A 23,119-nucleotide genomic window follows, 5' to 3' on the forward strand; every position below is an offset into this window, starting at 1 on the left:
ACAGAGACGTGAGGACGGGCGAGTTCTGGTCCTCAGAGACACAGAGACGTGAGGACGGGCGAGTTCTGGTCCTCAGAGACACAGAGACGTGAGGACGGGCGAGTTCTGGTCCTCAGAGACACAGAGACGTGAGGACTGATTTTCACGAAGGAATCACCAGACGTACTGCCACAGCTGGAGACCACCTGATTCAAGATGGCCGCCGCAATTAATCCACACAAAGTCATCCCCGACTTGTGTTACTCAGGGTGGGAGTCGGGGACGACTCTCAGCTACTACCACCCCAGACTTCAGCTCCGTGTCTGTGAAACTGGTTAGCTGTGGCGGCCATCTTGGATTGGGTTGGCTAACAGACACTCAACAAGTGTTTAAAACTGGAAACGTCTCAAAATGATAAAATAAGAACAAAGAGAAAGAAGCTGAAACATGCCGAGTCATGTGATCCAGCAGGCTCCATGACTCGAGTCATTTGGGACTCGCAGCATGACTCAGCAGTTTTACAGACTTTACTTTCACTTCCTTGCACTGAAACTACAGAATAAACTCAACAAACCTGTTTTTATTTTTTAATGAGCTTTTAGTTTTCCTCCTGCTTCCAGTCTGGATTAAAGGAATATTATTTTTATAACCTGGAAGCCAGGATTAAAGAAACGCTCCAGACGAAGGCGAGCCGCTTGTTTTCACGCCGTTCATCAGAGCTCAGAGGAAACGCAGCGACGTTCGATTATGAGCCGGAGGAGGGAGGAAGGTCTGTTCCTGCGGTTCTAACCAATCACACGACAGCTGGCGTGGACAGGGAGTGGCGGCCGAAGCTGCCACGGGAACAAAAACGACGCAGTTCTTACCGATGATCACCACGGGCAAAATGTCCCCGGGAACCATTTCTTTGTCGTGAAGATCCATCAGGGCTGCAGAGACACAAAAAAACAAACATTATTAAAGTTTATTCATGAGCTCAGGTAAATAAAGATAAGAGTCTTTAAACAGGAAGTCCTCTCCCGTTCATCCATTCATCCGTCAGATCGTGTTTCAGGTCCGATCGTGAGCACAAACAGGTTTATTTACCTGGAGGAAACGACTCCTCCGGCAGAATCTGACCGATTATTGTTTAGTTTTTACAGAAAAAAGAATAAAAAAGAAGCCTAAAACACAGTTAAAACCCGTCCACCTGTTCAGGCTCTAAAGGGTTAATCTGCCAGGTTCTGAACATCCTTCAGGGATCAGGCTCAGCTACTACCACAACCAACGTCAGCTCAACACAGACCTCCAGAGCTCGTGTTTCCATTCCTGCACGGTCATGCCGGGGCAGCTGCCTCCAACAGAACTGCTGAGTCATGCTTACAAGAGAGAAACGAGGGAGGAGGAGGAGAGGTCAAACAGGGAGAAGAGGAAGCTGAATTCAAACTCTGAGGTTACAGAAGGACGAGGAAGTGAGGCGAAGCCGGAACAAAAACAGGACCGATCCAGGAGGAGAGATAAAACTCATGTAATCCGAGCGGAGAGGCGCTGGCGTCCGGCCCAGACCCGAACGCGTTTCAGAGGCGCCGTTTGAGCCAAGATGACCCAAATACCAGCTCTGACCGCCTGCAGTCACTGGAGGGGTCAAAGGTCGCCGCTCGGCGTGACTCAGCAGAAACCCGGCGGTCCGTTCAGGGAGAGCGGGGGAAACATGCAGCTCGCCGTTACATAATCCGTCATCGGCTCGATCTCACAACTTCCTGTTTCAGACGGAGGGGCGTGTCGCGGCCTGGCTGCTAAATATGAGATCCACAAAAAGAAAAGGTTTTGTTTTATTTTAAAACTGGAGGGTAAACTTCCCCCTGAAGTCTGAACTCGAGTTTTTAAATGACTGAAGGGAAATAATTCACCAAAAACAACCCAAGAAAATAAAATAAAACCAAAGGATTGCACAGAGAATCCTCCCAATCGTGTTAAAAGTCTTTTGAAACTCGGACGTTCTGCAGACTTATGGTCGTCTGGACAGCCTGACGCCATTTTTAGGGACTTGGAGTGGTCGTAGCTGACAGGGATCCCCAAAAAACCTGGTTTGTTAGCAAAATATTCCATGGATCAAATTCTCTCAGAGGGGAACGGATGATCAAGAACTTCTCCGGCTCTGAGGTGACGCATCCAAAACGGCGGCGAGAGTTTCAGCTTGTAAAAACTGCTGCCGGAGCAAAACAAAACAAATTATTGCAAAAGCTCGGAGGAATGTCGACGATCCCATTCTTAATTAAAATGCGACACACCTCCTGTTTGTGTTTCTGCCTGCAAGGCGTCAAACACAGACAAACGCCGACCTCAGATCACCTCGCAGCCGTCGGCCGCAGCCCGACGAAAAGTCACGCTTACAGATTAGAAAACACATAAATCTGACATTTCTCCTTGGGATCAGGAATTAAAAGACATTTTATTAAATCTCACAGCGATTTAAGGTTAAACTCGCTTTAAACAACCTTCGGGTCAGCAAACTGTGGCTCCGGGGCCAGATGTGGACCTGTGTCTTGAACAACACGGCCTCATGTTTAGATTTAAACTAATCTAACCCGTGGTCGGGTCCAGGAGGGAAATCCAGACCTCCCGATCAGATGATGAGACCACCTCAGCTGACTGCTTTCGACGAGGAGGAGCAGCAGCGGCTCTGCTCCGAGCTCCTCCCCTCATCTCTAAGGCCACAGGTGAGGGCTGGAATGCAGGTGAACCAGTAAATCTGGAGTTCAGCCGTTTCACTCGAATCTTTATCTCCAGGAAAAACTGAACGCCATTTCTGGGTTTATCAAAAACGCCGGTCAGCTTCTCCGAGATGCCTAAGAGAAACTGCAGAAAGTTTCCATCTGGATTTGTAACAGATTAGAAAACACTGATTTTTGTAACTGATTTTTGATTTATCCCAAAGTAGCAAACTGGGGAAGAACTGTAATATCTCTGCACAAAAACTAAAATTGAGAATAAAAACTGTCGCCGTGCAGCAAACTATAGCATATATGGGAAGAAAAACTTAATTATCTTGATTTAAAAAGGCCAAGGTTTGAAATAAATAAATAAATCTAACTCAAGCCAAGATGTTCCGGGTCATGAACTGTGTCAAGGACACAGACAGTGAGGATGTTTACCTCAGCCAGGATAAACAATGTCAATTATCCTGCTGCAACAACAGATGGCTGCATGAATCAGCCTGCTGGTAAATGATACAAATAACAAAGCCAGGGGGTGAAATTACAAAGGCTGTTTGGACTTTAATGCATGCCTGGATGTGCCTCCGGGCAGAAAAATCAGAATAAGCTGTTTAATCTGCAGCTTCCTGCGGTGTACATGCAGGTTTATTAAAAAATAAAAACTCAAATATATAACAAGCTGAGAGAATTAAATCAAACTTTTACTTTGCTTCCTGTTAAACCCGGGTGGGTTAAATTTAGCAGGGAGAAGCTGGCGCGGGTCCCGGGCTGGGAGGGGGTGTAACCCGGGGGCCGCGGAGAGGACCATCCCGCCGGGACCGGGCCGCGTTCGGCCACCGGATAACCGAACCAGGCGACGGGACTCGCCTGGAAGCCGAGAGGCCGGACGTCCTTCGGCGGTATCAGCACGCGGGGTTTGAGCGGGTGCTACTCACAAACGCTTCTGGGTGAACCTCTTTCGGAGACGCTTTTAGGTCCTTTTTCTCCGTCGTGTTGCCGCGGCTCCTCGGCGAGTTTTAATGTCCGGCTTCGCTCGCCGCGCGTGGCTCGTGCTACAACCCGGGGCACCTGCACGTTCACATTTTATAAAGCTACTGAGGCCCCGGGCCGCCAGCCAATCAGCGACGGCCTGGACGAGAGGCCGCTGGCCAATCAGCGGCAGAGATACGCCCTCCTCCTCCCCCCTCCCTCCCCCTCAGCCAGCGCCTGACGTAAGAAACAAAGATCGTTTATTACAGCAAGATGGAACAAACAAAGCAAAAATGCAGAGTCATTCCAACTCGGTACAAAAGACTTATCGAAGGCGGACGATAACGACTGTTAAGGGTGTGTGTGTTTTTACCAGCATATCTCATGAACCACAAGACGAATTTCAATAAAACTTGCAGGAAGTAATCGCTGAATATACATCTACAACTGTTTAACCATTGCAGTCAACCCAGTTTAAGATGGCCACCACAGCCGAAGGACAATAGTTAACGCAAACATGGCTATAATTCAGTGATATTTGCAGATATTGACCTAAAATTTGGTTTGGCGGTAGCTGAGACTGATCCCCAACATATACTCCGAGCTCTAACAGATTCCACGAATCTTCGTTTAGGGGTTTGCCACTAACAGTTTGGAGTCAACTTTGTCCGTCTGTTAGCAAAATATATCATGAACCAATAAACTGGTTTTAATGAAACTTTGAGGAAATAATCATTGGAAGTACGTCTGCAAATGATTAACCTTTGAAGCCAATCTGATTCAAGATGACCACTACAGCCAACTGATCTTAGAAAACACGAAAATAGCTATAATTCTGTAAATTTTACAGATATTGAGCTGAAATATAGCGTGGTAGTAGCTGAGGGTCATTTGCAACACACACTCAGAGCATGACAATTCACAAACGCATAAGATTTTGCATAATTTATTTCCCAACATGAAACAATCTTTAAAAAGCAGCGGGTGAAATTCTAGGCCTTTCATTATTTCATTGCCCAGCATGTATGACCCGGTGGTAATCTGTGTCCACATGACATTTTCATCCTGTCTCTGACTTTTTTAATTTGCTCTGTTTCTCCAGACTCGGCAGCAGAGAACAGCTCTGGCCGACGTCCAGAAGCTGTGCAGGATCATGTGTTCAGCGTCAGGACACGTGAGGGTCACGAGCAGGTTAACCTGTCGTGGTCCGTGCTGCGATTTATTCCTCCAATGCTTGTTCTGGACTCAGAGGCAGCAGCTTCAGCAGGAAGTCCAGACATCTCTGTCCACAGCCACCTCTTCCAGGTCTTCCAGGAGGATTCCAAGGCGTTCCCAGGCCAGCCGAGACATAATCTCTGTCCTGGGTCCTACCTGAGGTCTCCTTCCAGTTGGACATGCTCTGAGCACCTTCCTCGGGAGGCGTTTAGGGGCATCCTTACCAGATGCCTGAACCACCTCAACTGGCTCCTGTCGACGTGGAGGAGCAGCAGCTCTGCTCCGAGTCCCTCCCGGATAACCGAACTTCTCACCCGATCTCTAAGGGAGAGCCCAGCTGCACTGTGGAGAAAACTCATTTTGTATCCAAGATCTCGTTCTGTACCCAAAGTTCATGACCACAGGTGAGGGTAGGAACATGGACCCACTGGTTTTGCCTTGCAGCTCAGTTCCTTCTTCACCACAACAGACCGGTACAAAGTACACAATACCACCACACTGATCCGTCTACCGACCCAGAGATACTTAAACTCCTCCACTTCAGGGCACCTCACTCCCAACAGAGAAGGAATCCCAAGGCCACTGAACCGGACCCCCTCTGCCCTTTCTGTCCATAAAAGTCATGAATTGGTGACAACAGGAAGCCTTGGAGAACCTTCACCCTGAAGAGGTCCGACTTACTGCCGGCAAACCAGCCCCTCGCACCGGTGGGACCAAAATAATTATTTAAAATTCATGTTCTCTGAAGACATGAAGATAACTGAACATGTTTGGATGTTGGCTACACGATGAGGTGGGATGGTTTGATGGAGGTGTGCCGACAGCTGTGTACTTTCTCTTCCAACCCAAGTTCTGGCGTCACGAGGCAGCTGAGGCCCTGTTCATGAATCCCGCGTCTCATAGGAGGCTCCTTGTTTCTCCCCTCGTTTCACTCACGGCGTGCCGTGTGACTGGAGCCACGCTGTCCGCAGATAATCACGCCTGAACCCGAAAACGCCCGAGCTCAGATCTGGTCCATGTGGCAGATCAGGTATCGGTCCCGCCAGGTGAGAGACAAGGAAGCGGACTGGGAGACAAGATGTGGATGGAGCCATGATTCAAGATGGCCGTCACAGCCAACTGATTCAGAGGTTAAATCACCTCTTCATGTTCTGCAGAAGCCTGTTAATCTGTCATTGATTCAGATCAGGTGTGTTGGAGCAGAGAAACAAGGAAAACCTGCAGGATGGAGGCCCTGAGGACCAGGATTGGAGACCCCTGGTGTAGGTTTACACCAAGCGATTACTGTCTGTGTTTCATTAAATTCATGAGATATTTTGCTAACAGGCAAACTAACACACAGAAAACAACTGGTTGTCAACTTTCCGTGGTTGCAGGCAATAAATATAAAACGGGAACCGTTTCTGACTCGTCTCTGCAGAAATCGAGGAATGTAAAAGTCCCGCTCTGGCCTGTGAGTCTAATCCAATCCAGGAAGCGTTCTGTTGTCCGTCTGCGGGCGTTCAGAGCGTCGCCGTCTCCGGGATCAGCTTCCACCAACACAGATCACGGAGGATGAACAGATCAGAGCCAACAAAAGAGCCTCCGAACGGTTAAAAATACATAAAGCGTTCACCCCCGCCGCCTCTTCCAGGAACAGACAGTTCGGGATGTCCTGCCCGCGATATTCTGCCTACACTTTTTATTTTCTCCAACAATCTGTATGCAAATCTGCTCAGACTCTCAGTGCAACTGGACTGAAGCAGATGCTGCTTGCAGAGAAAGCACGGCGTTCTGAGGCAAATATGTTCGTTATTTTAAGAGCTTAACGCCTTAGATGTGTCGCAGAAAAAAGGTTGAGATATTCAAAAAGAGATCTTTGTTTTTACCTCCACCAAGGAGAGTCTGTTTGTTTGTTTGTTTGTTTGTTGACAAGTTTACTCAAACAGTTAGGAACAGACTTTCGTGGAATTTTCAGGAAACGTCAAACATGGATGAAGAAACAATGGATTAAAATTTGGTGGTGATCCGGTCAAAGGTCAAGGTCACAGATCAGCCCGCACTCCAACTCTACAGCTGGATGAAGGGTGATCACCGGTGATTTCAAGGTGATGGGGGTCAAAGGTTAAGGTCAAAGATGACCTTGCGCTCCAACTATCCAACCATGTAACGGAGGAAAATCAAACAAGGCAGCTGAACACCTCTGAGGTCAGGGGTGATCACGGTTAATTTCATGGTCATGGGGTCAAAGGTCAACATTACAGCTGACCTACAGCTCTCACTCTGCAAAGGTGTAGTGTAGGGATGTCAAACTGCACAGCTGGACACCTCATGAGTGAGGTCAAAGGTCAAAGGTCACAGGTAACCCCTCTGCTCCTACATGTGACCCTTTAGTTTCTGGTTCCGTCTGTCTGTCTGTCAGCAAAGATCAGGTAAAAACGGATGAAACGTTGGATTAGATTCTGGTTCTGATCCGGATCGCGCCATCATGGAAGGCGGCGGGCGAAGTGCTAGGCCTTTAATTTATTTCTGTCTTTGTTTCCGAGAAGACGTCACGCTCGGCGTTTCACACGGGAGCGCGGCGTGGGTTTAATCCAGCGTGAGTCTGTTTTTGTTTACATGTAAACAAACCCTGCCTGCAAGCATCAACACTCTGCAGAAACCGGGTTCGGATCAACGGGACTCCACAACCTCAGTGTCTGTTTTTGTTCCTGAACGAGAGCGGGAACTGAACCCCCGACTCCGAGCCGGCCAGACTCCGATCCAGACCCCCGCCCCGGTTTGGTTCTTCTGGACCCAGGAGGTTTCGTTGACACGTGGGTTCAAGCGTTACATAAAAACGGGTTACGTAACGACCCTCGAAGTGAGGCTGGAACAGACTCAGCTGCCTTGCTCAACAGAACTACAGACAGAAAACTTTCACCTTCAGCTTTAAATTCAATTGTTACGCCTGGAGTCAGAGGACTACAGACAAATGGCTCCAACTCAGTCAGTTTTGCAGGTTCCGAGCTTAAATCTGGCGTGGTAGTAGCTGAGAGTCATCCCCGACACGCAATCTGAGCTCTTCACATTAAGACTTCTGCACGCTGCAGGAAATATGCATCATAGTTTCTACTTTTTTACAGCGCTGAGCAGCTGGAAGTATCAGAATCTCGTTTTTTCTTGAATATTTTGTGTTTTTAGCTCGTTCCCTCGTGTTCCTGTCAGCTCACAGTTCAGTTTCTGTCCCCGGCTGCTCGTCCTCATCCTCATCCTTGTCCTCGGGTCTTTATATTCCCCTCAGGCCCGTCTGGACTGGTCCTCCTGAGCGCCCAGCGTTCCTGACGGGGTTCCTGTCGTTGCCACGTCAGCCCTTTTTGTTTCAGTTTTCTCCCTGACAAGAAGGCTTCAGTATAAATGAATCAAAGTTTTAAAGTGTTTTTATGAAATTCTGCTTTAATCATTTCAGATTTCTGTTCCTCCTGCTGCTGAGACCCAGCCGGGCTTTTCAGGTTCTGATTATTAACAGCAGAGGTAAAAATGTTCTGGTTCTTCTTAGATGATGGGAACAAATTATTGAACCAGTGCAAAGATGCTCTGAAGCTTCGGCAGATTGTTTTAGTGTAAACAGAAGTGAACCTAAGCTGAGATTTTTCAGGATTCAGCGTTAAAAACTTTAAAACTTTAACGCTGTTTGGACTTTAGAAAGAGACCCGGTTATGGCGAGCACATGATGGCCGGATTAGTCATCCTGCAGCGGAGTTATATAATAATCATGCAGCTTTTCTGTGTGTTAAAGTTGAGTCATTCTGTTTTACACCCACTTCTGGAAAAAGACGAGTTGTGCAAACAGCTCTGAGGTTTAAATCCCTCTTTGTGTTTATTCTGAATGAACGTTTGATTAATGAACCGGGCTGGGCCGTACCAAGTGTGTCATCAGCTGCACCTTTTTTTTTTTTCCATCCAATAATTCAAACAGTTTGGCTGCTGGGAGCAGATGGATTTTCACAAGTTAGCTGCTTTTCTTTTCCTTTCTAATAAGCAGTAAACTGTCGGGTTTTTGCCTAATTTGAATCCAGAAGTGAAAATTCCCAAAATGCACAATTAACCCCTGCAGGATATGACAGAAAAAGAGATCCTTTCTCTTTACGTTTAACGTGGGGGTCAAATTTATTTAACGGGTTAAATCGGTTCTCATTGGTTCTGGGATTTAAATCAGATCTCTAAATTCAGGCTGATGAAACCCACAGCCGACGGCTCGTTTAATTTTATTATTAATCAGATTCTGCTTCAGGAGCTCCTTTAAGCACCTAAAAACTTTGTAACGTTAAAACTCAACACAGACCGGGTCTTTAATCCAGTCTAGTATTTGGATCTACATTGTTTGAATTACTTAGTTTTACCAGTCAAGTTATTTTCTTTTAGCTGCGACAGATTTCCTAACTCAGAACTTTAAAAATGACAAACCTGGATTTACTGATTTATTCTCATATTTTTCTCTTTTTAAAGGTTGAGTTTCTGCTGCATTTTGGTTTGATTCATAAATTACAAACTTTAGAAATTAAAAACAACTTTAACTTTAAATAGTTAATAGTTTTAGTCGAACAGTGAGGATTCATGGATAGCTTCAGGAGCTGGCTTTTAGGAATTAAGGCTAAATGAACGGGTCGGTACCGGTACCCATGTTCTCCTGGAGTTAATATAAAAGATGCTTGGCTTCCTGTTCAAAGGTCTGAATTACAGAAAATATAAACAGGTTTAACAAATGAAAAATAAATAGTTGTCTTTAGGTAAATAAAAAGATTTGTGCTTTGGTTTATGTCTTCATACATGCAGGTAAAGTTTAGGCTTTAAGAACTTTAAATGTAGTTTATAAAACTAAAAACTTCTTTGTAAGATAACTACGTCACTATATCGTGACGATCAAACCATAAAACTGTTGGTAAGTTTAAGCATCAAAAACAGAGCTAAAAACACAAAGTTAGGATAAATGTCTGAGGTTAAATAAATGCATTCAGACGATAAAAAGTAGGGATTTAAAAAAGGACCAGTAGTTCACAGCAGGACAACTTTTCCAGTTTTTACAGTGAATGTTGGCGCAGATTTCACAGTTCCATCTCCGTTTCAAAGTTTGGCGGCGGGCGACGTGCATTCTTTCTTTCAGCTTTATTTTTTAGGCTTCTTTGCACATTTACAGCTTGGAAGTCCAGACAATCATCAACTAGATTCAGATTAAAAAAACTAAAGGTTTAAAAGTCCTGATGTAACATTTGGCAGCAGAAACCCGGGTTCCTGTCAGCATTTAGACGTTTAGAAGCATGAATACGAGGAACAACGCTCGACTTCCCTCTGAGTAAATCTGAGGCTGCTCGAACCGCCGCCCACCGTCAGTCCAGATCCTCGTGGAAACAAAAACAAACACAGCTGCTGTTGCTGAGAGACCGATTTAGAAACACGTTATTTCCTGAGAACCGGGGTTCTGAGAGGAAAACGTCTCACTACGCCGTGAATCAGCCTTTCATTAAAGCTCATCTTCATCTCTCAGAGTGTAAGTCAGGGTCGACTCTCAGCTACTACCACCAACCCGTCACTCAGTTTCTGTGAAAACTGACCGAGCTGTCGCCGTTTAGCTGTGGCAGAAGTTGAATCAGGTATAGTTGAAGAGCCAGTCGTTAAAATCTGCCCAGTAGAGCAGGAGATATTTTGCTAACAGACAGACACAGGTGGTTTTATTATCACCCGACACCATGAGAGACGGTTAATTAACTCTATCAAAGTTTACCAACTGATCCTGGGTCCAGATAAGACCTGATCTCACCGGCCAGTTTATCAGGCACACCTGTCCAGCTGCTCATTAAATCAGCCAATCACGTGGCAGCAACTCGTAGACACAGCCGAGTCGACCTACTGCAGTTCAAACCGAGCATCAGGATCAGGAAAAAAGGTGATTGAAGCAATACATCTCAAGCCACATCCTCTGAGGAATACTTCATATGTGCAATTTTACAATCTATGAAGAAAATAAACTGTAAACGGCGACAGTAACTCAAATAACCCCTCGTTACAACCGAGGCGTGCAGAACAGCATCTCTGACCCACAACACGTCAAACCTGGAGGCGGGTGGGCGACAGCAGCAGAAGAAGACCACGCCGGGCGCCACTCCTGTCAGCTAAGAACAGGAAACTGAGGCTGGATGAGTCTCGATCTCTCGGATGGTAGGGTCAGAAGCATGAAAGCAGGGATCCATCCGGCCTCGTGTCGACGGTTCAGGCTGCTGGTGGTGCAGTGGTGTGGTGGATACTTTCCTGGCACACTTTGGGCCCATTAGCACCAACTGAGCATCGTGTCAACGCCATGTCCATCCCTTTATGGCCACAGTGTCAAGGCCAGCGGAGAAGGAGGCGAGACGCGAGACCAGAGACCAGAGACCAGCAGAGGAGTGGAGAAAGTGACCGGGTTTTAAACACTGAGGATAACGAGGTAAAGTGGACACAGGTGAGTGATAACAGCTGCTGACAGGTGGAGATGGGCGTGGCCAACAAGCAGGAGCAGACTGAGGGCAAGTAGGAGAAGACAGCAGACAAGAACTAAACCAAAATCCAGACCCCAAACTGAAACATGAAAGGAAACATAACACAAAGATAAAACATGAATCGATCACAAGAAGAAACAAAACTAAACACAAAGACAAAAACTAAAATACTAGAAGTCGTGACAGTGTACCCATCTTCTGATGGCTACTTCCTGCAGGATAACGCTCCATGTCATCAAGCCTGAATCATCTCAGACTGGTTTCTGGAACACGGCGATGAGTTCACTGGACTCGAATGTCCTCCAGTCACCAGATCTCCGTCCAGCGGAGCAGCTTTGGGATGTGGAGGAACGGGAGACTCGCATCATGGATCTGCAGCCTGCGTGATGCTGCGTGATGGACCGGACTCTCTGAGGAACGCTTCCAGGACCTCGTTGAATCTGAGCCACGAAGGATTAAGGCGGTTCTGAAGGCTGAACAGGGTCCAACCCGGTACGAGCAAGGTGGACATGTCCACGTCTGTCCAAGCTGACTTTTTTAACAGAAAACAAGCCGTTAGGATGAACTAATCCAAGATAAACGTGTTATCAAGAAGCAACCTTGAGACGTTTTCAAGCCGTCAAATCAAACCAAACAGCTTCAATCAGCCGTGATTATACATATATGTCATATAATCAAATGTTGGTTTCTACAAACATGTAAATAAAATCCAAACAAATGTTTTGTCTTATTTTGCAGCCAAATCTTTCCACGGCGTTATTAGACTCTGCAGCGTGATTCAAAAAGCAATTAGAGTCAAAGTTGAGATGTTTTTTTTACGCCCAGGAGCTGTAAAACGTCTCCGCCTTGTTATTATTGGTGCCATAAAACCTGAAGGAGTGGCTCACGTTGTGTAATCTAATTCATTTCTACAGAGGCCGGTAAACGAGTCTAATTTGTCTGAACAAGAGAAACACGACAGCTGGAGCAAAAGACTGTTTGGAGAAGAAAAACCAACAATTTATCCACAAAATCCTTTCCTGTCCAAACAGTTTATAACAGAGTTAATCAGTTAATTCACTCAGGAAGTCACAGGTTCTGACCGGCAGCAGCTCAGGGGCTGAATATATCATAATTAATGTAATTATTTATATTTTATTAACCATTTAAATCTAGTTTTATTTTAAATGAGCTCACAGCCAGTTGTCGTAGATCATCTATACGACAGGATCACCTCTCGGATTGAAATATTTGTCATTTCAGATTTTTTTAAAGTTTCTCTCGTGGATTTTTTTATTTTTTTGAATTTGTTGAATGGGTGGGCCGGACTGAGACTCCCACCTGAGAGGTTTCACCTGAACAGGTGTCAGTTTTTCCTCCGGATCTCCTGAACGCTTTGCTTAAAGTCGACGTCTTCATTTATTTAATCTTGGAGTTCTTGGATGACGTCGAGTTCAGGGACTCCTGCAGACAAGATGTTCCACAACAAACTGATAAATGAATTTATTTATGTGCACAGAGGTTTCAGTGAGAAAGGAGGACAGAAAAACAGAAAAACACTGATATTACTGCCTCAGTAAATTCTCACTATAATAATTATTTATGCAATTCAAAATAATGAGGTCAAACTTTGAGATGGCTCTAAAATAAAAACTAAAAAGTGGATTAAAACACATCAAGATAAGCTAAGTACTGAATTAAAAAACTAGATTAAATTACCAACCGTGAGAATATAACTCAAATAATTATAATAAACTTAAATTAAACAGTTTTTGTTGGAGCTAAGATGATTAAATACGCTGATAAACTCAAATAAAACCGGTCAGATAACACGTGTTTAGGATAAAAAGATGTTTTTGCTGAAATCAGTTTGAGCATCACAGACAGGAGGATGAAGATGATGATGAAGTTCAGCTGAAATATAAAAAAATGTTGCTGTGAAGAAACCTCTGTGAGCTGCATAATGGTTTAAAACTGGTGTGAAAATGGTCAAAGTAGCCCCACTCCATAAAAAACAAAAACAACGACACGGCAGCCGGGTTCAGAACAGAAACATCAACGTTCCTGAACCCTCCAACATCTTTAAATAACTTTTAAAAAGGTATAACTTCAGTTCTTTTAATATTTATCTGTATTTTTGTTCCTTTTTACACCTTGTCTTATTTAAACATCATCAGGTTTTCAGTCAAAAACCAGGATCAGATTCCCGTACGAGCGATTAAAGAAGCGTAATTCTGGTCCGGCTCGGCATCACGACATGTTCAGAGAGGTGTTAAACTACACGGCTCCTAAACATCATTTCTTCACCAGTTTTATCGTTTTTTTATTCATTCTTTTTTATTTATTTACAGCTTCCAGCAGGATTCTGAACATTCAGATGTTTATTTCTTTTTAAAGAAAACATTTTAAACTTGTTTTTTCTTCATTTTTAAAATCACTGAGGTGACGTTTTAGTGTTAAAGCTGGTTGATGTGAGCATTAAGAGGCGGTCCTTTTTCTTCAAATCATGAGAATAAAAGCAGCTCAGATAAAATTATCAGATTAAAAACGAATCAACGTGTCCTCGAGCAGAACGCCGAGCCTAAAGGCAGCAAACTAACCGACCTTTTAGGATTAATTCAAGTTAAAAAAAGAGGTAGAGCACAGAAGATAAGTGTGGGATGATCCCCGTCTTTAAAAATTTATATTTTAATAAAAAACAAAAAAAAATAGAACCTAACCTGTTTATTATGTTAAATATGATTTGATAAATTAAAAAAATGTCTCAGTTAATTTGAGGAATTACCTCAGGGTTCCTACAGTTTTTTATGTCAAAACATCTGAATTTACTGTGATTGGTGCAGTTTTATTATCTGCATATTTGTGTGATCTTATTGTTTTTCTTAATTAAAAATGTTTTTATTTTTGGTTTTAAAGTGAGGAGAAACAGCCTGAACATCATTCTCAGCTGAATGATTACAAACATTAAAAAGTATACGTAGTTTTTATAAGTATGTGTCTCCTGTTTTTAAATTTGAGGAAGTGTTGAGGAACTTTTTAAAGTTTCAGCAAATCGTAAAAATGCAGATTTATTTGATTTTTTCCAGAAACTGTAAAAAGGTAAGAGTGTCTGCAAACGGAACCCTGGAACCTCGTTTATTCAAGAAACGGCGTGAATTAAACTCAGTTTTCTGCGTTTGCTCCCGACGCCGCCGGCGCCACGGCGAGGACAGCCGTTCGGACTCGTGGCGTCTAACCCGTCCCTCTGAGCAGCAGGCACACCACAGAGATGCTGATGGCGGCGGCGGTGTAGGCGAACACGGCGTTACAGACGGCGTTCGTCCTGATTTGCTCCCCCAGTGTCCTCCTGGTCTCCTCCAGGGCCATCAGGACAGTCTCAGACCTGTCCTCGGTCCCCGGACCGGCCCGCGGTTCTGTTTGCGGTTTGGTCTCTAGCAGCTTCCTGACCGTTCCCAGCTGACCTTCGACCCTGCCAAGGCCTCGTCCGAGCTCCCCCAGCTGCGGGGGGAGGCCTTCCAGGAGGGACCGGGTCTTCTGCCCGCTGTCGTGGAGTTCCTTCAGGACGGACAGAGACAAATCAGGAGACGGAGGGGTCCATGCTGGCCCCTCCCCCTGAGGGACGCCGCTCGGCTGAGCAAAGGCTCGAGTCAGAGTGAGTCTGAGGCTGTCGATCAGAAGCTGCAGCTCGTCCTGCTGGGAGCGATGGTTTCCCGCCTGGACTCTCAGCGCCTCCTGCAGGCTCTCCGGACCTTTCTGAGCCTCCAGCAGCAGATTCTTCAGCTCCTGCAGAGACACGGAGGACACATGTCAGCTGGGACGTCCATATGTAGAAGCAACAACTCGTCTCAGCAGCGTCTCTGCTCCGAACTTCTTATTTACTGTGAAAAAGTCGAGTCATTCTCAGTTCTTCAGACTTTCTGAAGGTATTTAAAGTCGAACTTTAGCTGCTTTGTCACCTGAAAGGTGAAGGCGGGCAACAATGTTTCTGCCTGTTTGTCTGTCTATTAGCAAAATATGTCACAAAAAATGGCTACGTAAGGAAAGGAAGAGATAATTGTTTTGACGTGACATGTTCTGAAGCAGAACCGCGTGGGCTCAGCGACACGGCGGCGCCCGGCCTCTCACCTGGAGGCGGACACGGTTGATGTACGTCGACCCCATGACCCCGATCAGGGCTCCCAGCACCGAGCCAATGACGGACCAGTTCTTGGTGCGCTCCGCCCTCGTCCTCTCCTTCTCGTGGCTCTCCCTGACGGCTGCCGAAAACGAGGAGAACTTCTCCCTCTCGGAGCTCTCTGAGTTCTCGTACGCGGTCCGGAGGCGGCGCTCCTCCTGCGGTCAGGAGACGGTTAGAGGCGCGACAGCTGAGCTTATTCCTGAAATAATAAATAACGATTTAAACGCTCGGTCCAAACATCAAGTCCTCAGCTGACCTGCAGCAGCTTGTGCTCCAGCGTGGCCAGCTCCAGATAGTGAGCCTCCTCCCTGGAGACTCTGTCCAGCCGGTCCCGGACCTCCTTCAGCCGACCCTGCAGGGCCTCCAGGCTGGCGTGAGCCTCGCGGACGATCCCTCTGGCCACCATGAACTCTGACTCGGCCTGAAAACACATTACATGAAAGGTTTTTCAGGTTTTACTCAGATTGTCAGCGCGGACCGACAGAACGTGGAAGCGAACGTGATCCTCACAGCCTGCTGACCTCCGTGACTTTGGTCTGAGCCTCTCGGACCTCGCTGAGCCCGACAAACTCCTCGTACCTCCCCCACCAGTAGTTCACCGTGGCGGCGGCAGCCTGAGCCGACCTCTGGCTCCACTGCCGCCCCAAATCTCCTGCATGCTGAAAAAAACAAAACGATTACAAACCATTTCTGACAGGTCAGGTGGCAGCATCATCAGCAATCTGTATTTTGTTTTTCGTACCTGCAAAGCAGATATGGTGCGTTCCTTCACTACCTCAGCCTTACCCTGTGGTTCAGGAGGGGCGCTGTGGGTGGGCGGAGGTGGATCAGGACGCTGCTGGGTACCGTAGCTTCGGACTTTCTCTGGCAGGTAGCGGCGGGACAGACAGCACGAGCCACGAGCCCAGAGATGGACCCGAGCTCCTCTGTAACTGAGACAGAAAGCTTTACAGATGCACACTTAAGCAACTATTAAACGTCTCCTGTGGGCTAAACTGTGTCTACCTACTTCATTGAGAACAATTAGCAGCAGTCAGAGGTAAAATATTTTTTAAAAAGTCGCTGTCGCAGCAGCTCCAGGGCCAAAACAAGAAGAGGCACCTGTAAAAAAACAACAGGAGAAATCTGCTTAAAAGCTTCTGACCACACTTATCTATGAGCATTTGTTTTTTACTCAGGCATATCAAGACAGCTAACAGGTCCAGGTGTTTTATTTAAACTGATAAATGATAAAACTAACTTATGTTAACATAATTCGACAGAGGACATTTTCAGGGAACAGGACACTGATTTCTTAGATTTTTTTGCAGCAGAAAAATCAGGTTTAATTCATAATGTGAGCTTTGCTGTGGACGAAACAAAAAAGCTTAAAGATATTACATTGTCAAAATTTATATTACTAGTTCTTCAAATATCCTTACACTTTTTTTCCGACATTCATCATAATCAATGCAGCCTTCAGTTCCCATATAAAAAAGTGCTAATTTACTATTTAAAAATGAGTAAACATTAAAAAGACATTTAATTTAATTGCCCATTTACACTTAGCTGTAAAAGTAGTAAACTCAGTAAAATATTGGCTCTGTAAAGATACTACTAAAACTGACTAGTAGTTTATATTTTTATCAGACAGATTACAGAAAGAAAAGCATGTTTTTTTTAGTTTACGGATACTTTTGTTTTGCTTCGTGGTTTTCTCTTTCATTTCCAATTAGCTCCACGATGCTAACACAAACCCGGCTATTTGGTCCAAAACGGTCCCCGAAATGATGTGGCGATAATAATTAACACATAAAAACATCAAAATATAAATACCTGATTTAGTTGGCGTTGTCAAAGCATTTAAGCTCCAATAATAGTTTCTTTAAACTAACTTCTTATCATCTTGATGTCAAATCAAGCGGCTAGCTGAGGTTTTATTTAGGCACATGTTCGGGATTCTGTTTCCGGTTTCCGGGGTCCTAACAGCGCGGATTAAAGCGACAGCTAACCGTGTTTACTGTAGAAATTACGTTAATTTCATCCATTCTCACAGTTATAACCAGTTCTGAACATGTCTGGCAGAGAAGGTGAGATGTTTTGCTGTCTTAAAAGTGGCGTTTTTATACTAAAATAAACTATGATTTAGTAAAATCTCGGTGTTGTGTGGATTAAGCTAACAGATGCTAAAGAGTCGCGAGCAGAGCAAACCAAACTCCTCTGTGGATTTTTCCACATTAACGTTTAATTAATTTTAGAGAGATGCACACAATAGATAAGTAACATCTGTAAACTGTGGATAAATGTCACATATGAACTTGTTCATTCGGCTTTAAAATCCAGGCAATTTAAACAAAAACAAATAATTTATCGTGTAATAATTGGTGCTGGTGTGAGTTAATATTTAAGATCAATATTTTATATTATATACTATATATATATACTTATTTCTTCCCAGGAGGCAAAAAGAAACCACTTAAGGCGCCCAAGAAACAGTCCAAGGAAGTTGATGACGTAAGTGTCACGTTTTTCCATCTCTATTATTAAAATGTTGACAACTTAATAGCTTCTCTGACTATTTTTTGCCTCTGGGAGCCATTGATTCTTTGCCGTTTATTTGTGACTAAGAAGGCATGAATGGGATATTGCTTGTAGGTTTAAACTGAGCTTTTACCTGCAGGAAGACCTCGCCTTCAAACAGAAACAGAAGGATGAACAGAAAGCCATGGAGGCGATGAAGGCCAAAGCGTCAGGAAAAGGACCTTTAGGTAAAACCTGAGGAGTTTATGTTCACGTCTTTCCTACTGAATTACTCTCTCATACAAACTTTAAAAGAAGTAAACATCCCTTGTTGTTCTGAGACAACTCTTTACTTTTGTAAAATCTTTGCAGGATTTGAAGCTTTATTTTTAATTTTAAACCCACCTTATTGCTTCTGTGATCATTTTCCTCTCAGTTAAGAGTCAGACGAGCCTCATGACCGCGTCGAGATCTGTGATTTTTCTCTTGAAAGTCAGATATTTATCTGCAGTTGTGCAGCTTCTTCTGTTTCCACATCTGTGAGCGTTACTCATCCGGTCAGGGTTACAGCTTTCTCCGTTTGTGGCGTTGGGTGAAACACTTTCCAGTTAGAAAAACGATACGAACCAGAGATGTTCAGAAAGTAAATTTATAAAGAATACCCTGATAATATTAATCTATATGAAGTAATTATTATTACAGAGGGAAACAGTGTTTGCAGGTAAATGTAAATGTTTGTGTGACATATTTCTCTTATACAACATTGACTTACTGTTACTGAAATATTTTTGTTTTGGTTGTGTATATATAGTTTTTTTCCTTTTTAAGTCTTAAAGTTAGAAATTAACTAATCAGTAAATCTTTGTAAGATCGTAAAGCGAAGCAGAATTAAGTTTCTGCTCAAACTGTGACTGAGGTAACCTAAAGTAATCGATCTGTCCGTTATTCTGATCTGTTTTAAAGAAATGAGGACAACTCTTACACACAGTTATCTCCCGTTTTAAAATTAATCGTTTTTAAGCTGAAGTTGGAAACACGGGTTGTTTTTCTCACCCTGTCTGTTTTCTGTCCCCTCGCAGCCTCCGGTGGGATCAAGAAGTCGGGAAAGAAGTAACCTGAAGATGAAATCTGTTTAATCCCCGTTTGTTAGTCTTCAGTTCAGCTGTTAAACCTGAACCTCGTCAGAAACTAAACTAAACTAAACTAAACTCTACTCCTGAGCTCCTCCGGCTCGCAAACAGGAAATAAAATCATCGTTTTGTTTGTTTTAGTGTCACCAGAAAGGCTAAAAACATCTTTCTGCCGTTTAATGATGGATTTCAGTTTCTGCTGCTTCATCCAGTCATGTTTTGGTAAAAAGCTTCAAACCTGGAACAGAAACGAAAAGTTTGATGATCTGGAAATTAAAAATATTAAATAATAAAAACCTGATTCTAACTCAGAAATGATAAAACATCCCAGTTAAGTTTTCTGGCTTTTGTTGTGATGTAAAGTGGGAGATGTCAATAAAGTTGTTTTTCTGTTTTTGTTTAATTTTATTGAATTTGTTGGAGTTAAATTTAGGGTCTTAACTGTGAAGACGACATTTTTGTTGACATTACTGATTATTTTCCACTTCTTTGATTTAAGCCTCATTCGATTTTTAAATCTTTATGACGCTGTCTTTCTTCTTCCTGTGAGAGAAACTGGTTTTCCCTTCAGTCTGCAGACAGTTTAGATGATTATTAGTTTAAATGTGAGTCGTTTCAAAACTCCTCCGTGGAGCCAGGCTTGGGTTACAAACTGAACTGAAGTGTCATTTCTGTCTGAAACTGGAGGAAAAACGCAAAGAAAAAAGCTTTAAAAGACGTTTATGTAAAGATTACAGAAGTTAAGCTCCCAAAGTTCTGCAGAGAATAACTTCATGTGCTTCTCTAAGCTTCCTAAAGTCTAAAAACAAATAAAAAACACCATTTCTCTTCCAGTAAAATAACTTTTTATTGCAGAAGTTTGTTTAAAAGGAGCGTACAGGAGAACTAATGTCTATAAGATAAGTTGAGCAGAAAAATAAACAATAAGGAAAATTTTGTTTCACATTTAGTGTAAAACAAAGATTCAGATCCTTATTAAAACGAAATCTTTACTGACCGTCTGCGGAGAAAAAGCTGAACCTTTCTCAGCTGAAACATAAACAAGATAAACAATAAATGATGTCGATCTGAACTTTCAGTGATGGAGGTAATTCGGTTCTGTAGGAAAATAAGAACTTTATCTTATCTGTAGCTTAATAATACCTGTTTGTTTTAATTTAAACATGTTAATTTTAATCACAGGTTGTTATTTAGGCAAAGAAGGAGGAAATAATGTTTGACCACCATAGTCTAAACGTCAGTTCCAAGCTTGATTTTTGGCAGAAAAATAATATTTTATCCTCTTTTTTTGGTTTAAAATATCTAAGAATCAATCATAGTTGGATGCCCTCACAGCGGCTTCACTTAACGACTAAAACGATAAAAACTGAAGACCTCTGACAACGTTCCTCGCCGCGTTTCCTCCCAGAATTCCCGGCAGCGTTCGGCTCCTGATGGGAGTTTGTCCCTCTGCTCATATGAAACGGTTCTGAAGGCCTCGGGTGTCGGAGCTTATGGTTCTGTTGAGTGTTTTTCTGGACGCACGCGGCGGTTCTCCTTTAAACGGCCTCTCCTGCGCTCATCTGCGCCACCTTCAGCCGCAGCAGCTGGATCTCCAGGTTCAGCTTCTCCCTCTCCAGCAGCAGGTTTCCTCTCTTCAGCTCCAGGAGGTCCTCGTTCATCACCAGCAGGCCTCCTGGCTTCGCTTCTCCTGGATCGGCATCTTTATCCAGAATTAGGAGCCCTCCCAGCTGGTCTCCTGGACCTACAGTAAAAGAAAGGCGGTTCAGTGCTGCAGGTGGATCAGGACGGGTACGTAAAGCTGATTGTTGGAGGGTAATTACGCTGTCGGCTGGAGCTAGAAACCTTGCTTCCAGCAAAAAAAACGAGGGAGACAACCAGCAGCTGAACCTAAGAGAAAAGTCACAAAATCGGCGTCTATTATTATTAATATTATTATTATTTAGGTAAACATCAAACCAAGCCTTGTAATGTTCACAAAGGAAGACGTTTGGACATTACTCCCAGGCAAATATAAAATAAATAATTAGTTTTTGAACGACTGCCTTCAGTTATTTTTATTTATTCTGAAGAGGTTAAAGTCAGCGCCTCCATGTTCTGAGGAGCAGCCGGCCGTCTCTGCCCCTCTGAAAGCCTGACGTACTGCTGGTTTTCGTGGCCGCAGAGGGTCATTCAGGTTAATGAGCGCCCGCCTCCCCCGTCTGAAAGGAGGGACGCCGGGTGTTCAAAGTTCAAACAAGCTTTAAACTTCACAATGAAGCCGTAACATAACATAAATATCCAGGTTCAGGTGTATAAAATCAAGCTCCTAGGCATTGTAATAATTCTACAACCATCTGTGAAAGAATGGGTCGCTCTCAGGAGCTCAGTGAATCCAGCGTGGTGCCAGGATGGGATGCCACCTGAGCACTAAGTCCAGTCGGGACATTTCCTCTACAATCAGCTGTTAGTGTTTTTATAACAAAGTCGAAACGATTGGGAACGACAGTAACTCGATCATGTAAAACCACAGAATGGGTTCAGAGGTCACCAACGTTCTGCAGACCTCCAGACTCCATGACGCCTTCAGATCAGCTCAGGAACAGAGGAGAGAGCCTCATGGGTTTCCATGGCAACAGCTGATCCAAGCCTTCCATCACCGAGAGCGAAGCGTCGGACGCTGTGGAGTAAAGACTGCCCCACTGGACTCTAGAGCAGTGGAGACGTGTCCTCTGGAGGGACGAGTCTGGGTTCGGCCGCTGCCAGGAGAACGGTTCTGGTCTGACTGCGCTGAGCCGAGTGTAAAGTTCGGTGGAGGGAGGATCATGGTGTGGGCTTGTTCTGCTTAGGTCCAGAGAAAGGAACTCTTAATGCTTCAGCATCAGAGACGTTTTGGACAAGTCATACAGTTTGGGGACGGCCCCTTCCTGATCCAACATGGCTGCACACCAGAGCACAAAGCAAGGTCCATAAAGACCTGGATGAGGAAGAACTTCCTGACCTCGACCTGACAGAACACCTTCGAGCTGAATCAGAGCCAGGCCTCCTGTCCAACATCAGGGTCTGAACTTCTGGAAGAATGGTCCAAAACTCCCATAAACTCTCCTAAACGTGTGGAAAACCTTCCCAGAAGAGCTGAAGCTGTTATAGAAGCAGAGTGGGCCAACATGTGTGTGAAGGGAGGTGAGCGAATACTTTTGGTGATACAATCAATCTGTTTTATTGGTATTAAGGTCTGGATGAAGGACTCCAGATGAGCTTCAGGTTTTAAAATCTTACCTTATTTTTTGTGATTTTTACAGATTTTAAGTTGAAGACAAAAGAAAAACTGATCTGAGATTTCTCCTCCAGCGGATCGTCGGTTTGTCGAGTTTTCAGATCCCTGTTGGAGCTAAAATCTTATTTTCTGTCTGTCAGACGGTTATTGTTGGTATTTATTATAGATTCAGCTAAAAAAAAGGGAACAACTTGTATCTTTGTGGCAGTCTGAAGGTAAGAAACAGACCAAAGATCCCATTTAAGACGATTCCTTTTTAGAGCCAGGAACCTTTTTACGCCCGAACGACTCGCAGGTCAGAAAAAAACAAAAACAAAAGTAAAATTAAAGCTGCAAGCAGCGTTGGGCGGCCCTCGCAGCTCAGCGCCGCTCCGGCCTTGCGACCGCAGGAGCTCTGGCGACCGCCGTCTACGCTTTCGCGCCTTTCCTGCACCGTCCACTAGGTGGCGTTTTCAGCAAAAGTCCCAAAATGCCTTCAGTCAGGATCAGTACCAGTCCTTTTGCCATGCTGTGAACTTTGACCTTCTTACGTCAAACAGTTGAAGACTTAGAGCATATGGGCTCTCGTGACCTTGACCTTTGACCTTGTGAACTTGAAGTTAAAAAGGCTGATACTTGACCCATGGGGAGTCTCGTTGTAATGTTTGACCTACCTACTTTGCACCGTTTCAGAGTTACAGTCAGTCAAAAGTCGTTAGTGGGCGTGGCTTAAGTGTTGTCATTAAATT

General features: G+C 44.3%; 4 protein-coding genes across 7 annotated transcripts in view; 1 reads left to right on the forward strand and 3 right to left on the reverse strand.

The window, feature by feature from the left end:
• osgn1 (oxidative stress induced growth inhibitor 1) overlaps positions 1 to 11,239 on the reverse strand; it is a 17,112-nt gene extending 5,873 nt beyond the window's left edge. Inside the window, exons 1-2 of one of the 4 annotated variants that reach the window (XM_025002179.2) lie at positions 10,929 to 11,239; positions 846 to 908 (exon numbers count right to left, since the gene is read on the reverse strand). In XM_025002179.2, coding sequence (XP_024857947.1) covers positions 846 to 903 — 58 coding nt within the window. In that variant the 5' untranslated portion in view covers positions 904 to 908; positions 10,929 to 11,239. Of the gene's footprint in view, positions 1 to 845; positions 909 to 1,065; positions 1,100 to 3,380; positions 3,530 to 3,610; positions 3,769 to 10,928 lie in introns of those variants that run through there. The other 3 variants (XM_017438928.3, XM_037975481.1, XM_037975482.1) reach the window with 3 other exon arrangements.
• Positions 11,240 to 12,817: 1,578 nt separating this feature from the next.
• Positions 12,818 to 17,449, reverse strand: ccdc51 (coiled-coil domain containing 51). The gene is made up of 7 exons (XM_017438932.3): positions 17,322 to 17,449; positions 16,516 to 16,607; positions 16,249 to 16,438; positions 16,028 to 16,165; positions 15,763 to 15,927; positions 15,455 to 15,661; positions 12,818 to 15,112 (listed from the first exon to the last, which is right to left on the reverse strand). The coding sequence occupies exons 2-7, from the start codon at positions 16,518 to 16,520 to the stop codon at positions 14,561 to 14,563; spliced, it is 1,257 nt and encodes a 418-aa protein (XP_017294421.1). The 5' UTR covers positions 16,521 to 16,607; positions 17,322 to 17,449; the 3' UTR covers positions 12,818 to 14,560.
• On the forward strand, positions 17,432 to 19,538 carry tma7 (translation machinery associated 7 homolog). Its single transcript, XM_017438935.3, has 4 exons — positions 17,432 to 17,575; positions 17,944 to 17,999; positions 18,166 to 18,253; positions 19,085 to 19,538. The coding sequence occupies exons 1-4, from the start codon at positions 17,560 to 17,562 to the stop codon at positions 19,117 to 19,119; spliced, it is 195 nt and encodes a 64-aa protein (XP_017294424.1). The 5' UTR covers positions 17,432 to 17,559; the 3' UTR covers positions 19,120 to 19,538.
• Positions 19,539 to 19,963: 425 nt separating this feature from the next.
• dnase1l4.1 (deoxyribonuclease 1 like 4, tandem duplicate 1) overlaps positions 19,964 to 23,119 on the reverse strand; it is a gene marked incomplete in the record, with an annotated part of 17,683 nt that continues 14,527 nt past the window's right edge. Inside the window, 1 exon segment of the mRNA XM_025002181.2 lies at positions 19,964 to 20,879. Within this exon segment, the coding sequence (XP_024857949.1) occupies positions 20,674 to 20,879 (206 nt within the window).

Source organism: Kryptolebias marmoratus, linkage group LG4 (assembly GCF_001649575.2).
Source record: "Kryptolebias marmoratus isolate JLee-2015 linkage group LG4, ASM164957v2, whole genome shotgun sequence".
Lineage (NCBI taxonomy): Eukaryota > Metazoa > Chordata > Actinopteri > Cyprinodontiformes > Rivulidae > Kryptolebias > Kryptolebias marmoratus.